This window comes from Malaya genurostris, chromosome 2 (genome assembly GCF_030247185.1).
Source record: "Malaya genurostris strain Urasoe2022 chromosome 2, Malgen_1.1, whole genome shotgun sequence".
In the NCBI taxonomy this organism is placed as follows: domain Eukaryota; kingdom Metazoa; phylum Arthropoda; class Insecta; order Diptera; family Culicidae; genus Malaya; species Malaya genurostris.
The window spans coordinates 195,371,726-195,376,733 of NC_080571.1; the positions used below are offsets into that span (position 1 = coordinate 195,371,726).

General features: G+C 40.8%; 1 protein-coding gene across 1 annotated transcript; it reads right to left on the bottom strand.

The window, feature by feature from the left end:
• Window positions 1–2,286: 2,286 nt before the first annotated feature.
• LOC131433135 (PAT complex subunit CCDC47) lies at window positions 2,287–4,276 on the bottom strand. The gene is made up of 4 exons (XM_058599968.1): window positions 4,113–4,276; window positions 3,149–4,040; window positions 2,750–3,094; window positions 2,287–2,682 (listed from the first exon to the last, which is right to left on the bottom strand). Exons 2-4 carry the CDS (start codon window positions 4,019–4,021, stop codon window positions 2,446–2,448), a joined length of 1,455 nt encoding a protein of 484 aa, XP_058455951.1. The 5' UTR covers window positions 4,022–4,040; window positions 4,113–4,276; the 3' UTR covers window positions 2,287–2,445.
• Window positions 4,277–5,008: the final 732 nt, after the last annotated feature.

Consider the following 5,008-nt stretch of genomic DNA (forward strand, 5'->3'; position numbering starts at 1 on the left):
TATTTCCGGACCCGGAAGTCGGATCCGCATGAAATTCAGGAATTACGCATGGGACCACAGGACCTTTCATTTGAACCGAAGTTTGTAAAAATCGGTCGCGCCATCTATGAGAAAAATTAGAACACATATTTTTTTTTGCACATTTTACCCCACAACTCCCGAACCGAAGTCCGATCCAAATAATATTCAGGAATTTTTTATGGGACCTCAAGACCTTTCATTTGAATCTAAGTTTGTGAAAATCGGTTCAGCCATCTCTGAGAAAAGTTAGTGCAAAAAACGTTGCATATACACACACACGTCGTCGGGGACAAGATGAGTAGACCACGTCATAGCATCGTAAGGATACGAGTATCGAAAACGTCGGTTTCGAGAGAACTCCCAGCGTCGGGGAACTCTCTGTTGCGGTAGGCTAGATCCTTCGGCGGGGACTAGTCGAGTAGCCACCACAACACCGACTTGTGTCGTCGGGGCGCCAGCGAACCAGAAGCTTTGCTCCAACTGGAATCGCCGGACCGACCTCGGCACTCTCTCGTGTGTCCCGTGTGGTGTAACAGGGAACTCGGTGTCGGGAGAGCCTTTTTCGCCGGGGAACTCTCCGTCGGTGTAGTCTAGATCTTTCATCGGGGATTAGACGAGTAGATCGTGGCGTAGCACCGTTAAGATAGTCAGGGCACCAGTGAACCGGAAGCCATCCTCCAACCGGCATCATTGGATCGACCCAGGCATCCTTACGGTCGGGCCGTGGACGGGTATCGAAAACGTCGGTTTCGGGAGAACTTCCATCGTCGGGGAACTCTCTGTCGGTGTAGGCTAGATCCATCACCGGATACTGGTCGAGTAGCCGCCACAACACCGATTCGAGTCGTCGGGGCATCAGCGAACCGGAAGCCATGCTCCAAACCGGAATCGCGGAGCCGGCCTCGGCACTCCTTTCGGTGTCCCGCGTGGCGTAAAAGGGGAAACTCTCCGTCAGTGTAGGCTAGATCCATCGTCGGGGATCAGGCGAGTAGTGTGGCGCGACGTAGCGGCATTGGATCGTCGAGGCGCCAAAGGTGGATCGAGATGGATGAAGAGAGAAACGCAGGAGCTCATTTTCTCTCAAACGAAGAAGTGCATGAGCACAGCCGAGATGAATTAAAAGAGAAACGCAGGAGCTTGTTTTCTCCCAAACGAAGAAGTGCATGAGCACAGCCTCCCCCGAAGTATTGAGCTAAGCTTAGTTCCGAGGGGATCAAGGCAAGATGTCCAAGGTGTTTTAGTGGGTAAGGTTCAGCCAGTCCCACTCGCTGGTTCACAATAGCGGTAGCTTGACAACTACTGAGCGCGTGAGCTCGGAAAGTACATAAGGTATTTCACCTTGTAAAAAACACACACACACAACACACACACACACACACACACACACACACACACACACACACACACACACACACACACACACACACACACACACACACACACACATACACACACAGACATTTTGCGTACTCGACGAACTGAGTCGAATGGTATATGACACTCGGCCCTCCGGGCCTCGGTTCAAAAGTCGGTTTTCACAGTGATTGCATAACCTTTCTATATGAGAAAGGTAAAAATCGACTCACTATTTCCAACCGCTCTGTCGGATATTCATTTTTTCTCAGTTTTCCCTTTCAAATAAAAGTCTTTTTGGGGCTCATTGAAAGGCTGTGATCGATTTCAGAAATCTGTGAAAATTTGTGTCATTTTCAAACAAATGTGCAGAAAATTGAAATTATAATAGAGGTGTAGTTTTCATATTAATCTTTTGAAATGGTGATTTTTAGGATTTTTGAGTGTAGATATTCTTCTGAAACGGTTTTTGCTTCAGTAGGTAGGCCGATTTACGGCGGTGCGTGTGAGGATAAAGTACGATCCAGATGGCCGTCACCGTCGAAATTAGTTGCATGCATTCTTATGAAGCCATTCGCACATAACGTCACTGTCACAGAACGTCTTGAAGGACGGATCGTGTGAACGTTCTGGTGACGTTGACGAAAGGAGACGGACCGTTTGAATCGCACTCAATGCAGTCAACAGTACAGACTCATATATACATTCAGGCAAAATGAATAGTGAAAATCATAAGGTTATTGAATGAAAATTTGAAAGTTCGTTTGGCTCCCTATGAAGTATTTGCCAGTCTATAGTCAACAGTATTCAACATCAAATTAAATATACTGTATATTATATACATTGTTATACCTCTGACATGACCCACCAACCATTTTCAAAAGCTCTGTGATAAAATAAAGCATTCAAGACTTGATTGATTATAATCGAACTAAATTCATTCACATACAGGATACAAGCAGGGTATTATTTTGTTCGCACAGTATATTTGTAATCACGATGACATGTAATTCACATATCGAAAACTACATGTAACGGTGTTCTTTCATGAGAAATTTGGTAAATCGAAACTTATAGAGCTTTGATCGAAAGTTGTTTCATCTTTGGACGCTTCTTTTCGAGACGCTTCCGTTCCTTTTCTTCCCAACGTCTTTGTTTTTCAGGGTCATCGTTAGCTAGAACTTTTTCTTTTTCAGCCTTCCGTTTCTCTTCACGACGTTGTGCGGCAGCTTCTGCTCGAGCCGCGTGAGTATTTTTCATAAATTCCTCTTCAACACGTGCACGATTTTTGTCAGACTTTGCTTTTCCCTAGAAAATGCAGGAAAAAGTGAATATATAATGTTAGTACAATGACATTGAGCATGCAGTCTTTTACCTCTTTAGATAAACGGAAGCGCCTGATACGTTCCATCATATACAATACCAAAACCAGCAATGGCTTTAACTCCTCCATTTCAATTTTTGCCGGTATATTGAAACCACAATGAAGAATACGCTTTACTTCCGGTTGCTTGAGAGTATTGGGATCATCTTGTTGAACTGGACCACTGTACTGATCCGACACGTGAATATATTCGATCAAATGTGAATACTTATTTAAAGCTGCTATCAATCTACTATCTAACAAAGTGGAGGATGCTTCTGCAATCTCCGATAACAATGAATAACCCATAATATTGTACTTTTCTTCAGTTTTGTTGACTAGAGTGCAAAATTTGTTCTGGAAAAAAATGAAATTAGGAAAGAGTATTTTATGATGCACTAATATATGTACCAAATCGTTCATATCTTTGAACAGTTTTGTAGCCTGCTTTTTAGTTGCAACGCAAAATACATAATTATCCATAGCATCGGGTGAAATTTCTACTTTTATATGCAGTTGATCATTAACTGGTTTCATAATACCAGCTATCAGAGAAACAAGATCCTGTCGTTTAATCAACTTTAATTCAACAAGCATTCCTTCGCAGCAGGCCCGACCACTGCACCAAAGCGTATAAACACTTTCGCTTTCTTTAATGAAACTTAGAGTGGACCCTTCGGTTTCTTTTTTACCATCATCCCCAACGAGGACAAAGTTATCTTCCAACAAACTCTTGTGAGTTGATAACCATAAATTAGCTATTGAAGTGTTCTTTTTGTTTCCAATCAAATAGTTAGCAAAGTATGCTAGAAGCCCAGCAAGCATTAGCATTTCCATCCAATATGAGTCCCAATGAGTTCTGAAATGCATGGGCACTTTAGCCATTGTTAACTTGGGTTCCGTTTTTTTCGAATCTCCAGGCTTCACATCTTCTGCCTCGTTTGCTGTCCCAGAAAATCCTTCAAACTCTTCCTCGTCTTGAAAGTGTTCAAATTCATTTTCTTCATCCTCTACTACAGCGTCGTCTTCATCGTTATCATCAATATCAGCGAAATCATTAACATTATCCACCTTTTTGGGGCTATTCCCATTAACTTTGCCGGATACTAAATCAGCCTCACCGTTTTCCAGCTGCTGTCCAGCCGCGTTTCCCACGACAAACTCATCATCGTCAAAATCTTCGAATTCGGCGAAATCATTATCTTCAAAATTATCTGCGACTACTAACGGTTTTGGTACAAGGCACAATATTGCCACTACCAACAGAGAAAGTTCAAGCCGCATGTCCTCGAACTAGGGAATCCTGAATTTGAACATTTCCATATTTGGTAAAACAAAATTTTGATGTCTTTAAACATAGTAATTGCTCACTTACCTCCAAGAATATGCTATAATTTTTTTGTAATTGTGATACACCTATTTAATCCTTCAACCAAACCTATAATTGAAAAATAAGTATCAAGTAAAGCTAGTTAAACTTATTAAATTATATCGATTTGTCGTTTTGGTAACGTTGATGACATTTCATTTTAGACGAGTTTGTTCACGTGACATTTTTTTTGTGTTACAGTCAGAGATGCCATTTATACAGATTTATCTGTATTATACAGATTTTTACATGCTCATACAGATTTAATACAGAGTACAGATTTTATACAGATTTCCTCAATTTAATACAGATTTTTACAGATCTCACAGAAAGTAAGAAAGTTAACATAAATTTTTTACTTTTTCTTTATTAACGACTTTATTAACGTCATTGAAGCAAGCAGAAATCTTTTTAGTAACTGAACTTTTACCTTCTACCAGAGGAGTCAATCTTAGGCATCTGAACAATGCGAATCGCTCGAGCCTCTGGTATGTCGGAAAGTAGTGATAAAGGTATTTTACCATTTACTATCCGAACCGGTAAAAGACCCTCTGTCACGTCTCACCATCCCGTTCTATATTTTCACATCCATACTCTGCCTTGGTACTATCATTCTATAATTTTCATTTTCTGTTTCTACAAAAATGGTCTCTGGTTAGGTGAATTTCGCAAAAAGAAAAAATTAAACTTTTCTGTCTGAGCAATCTTTTAGTATTTGATTCCAAAATTTGAAACCAATTTGAACTGATATCCAAGGAAGTAATGGCATCATGAAACTTTACTGTCAAACTGAGAGTTGTATGACCCAACTTGACGTTGCATTTTGGGCGTTGAAATTTCATGTCAAATTATGAAGTCTACATGTTCAAACTAGATAAATATATGGAATTACAATTTAATTG

Excerpts from the sequence above, each read along its gene's own strand:
- LOC131433135 (XM_058599968.1), bottom strand. The coding sequence starts at position 4,021 with ATGCGGCTTGAACTTTCTCTGTTGGTAGTGGCAATATTGTGCCTTGTA. Across the intron at positions 3,095-3,148 it reads TCAAAGATATGAACGATTTG|AACAAATTTTGCACTCTAGT; the intron begins GTACATATATTA and ends ATTTTTTTCCAG. Across the intron at positions 2,683-2,749 it reads GCTTCCGTTTATCTAAAGAG|GGAAAAGCAAAGTCTGACAA; the intron begins GTAAAAGACTGC and ends TGCATTTTCTAG.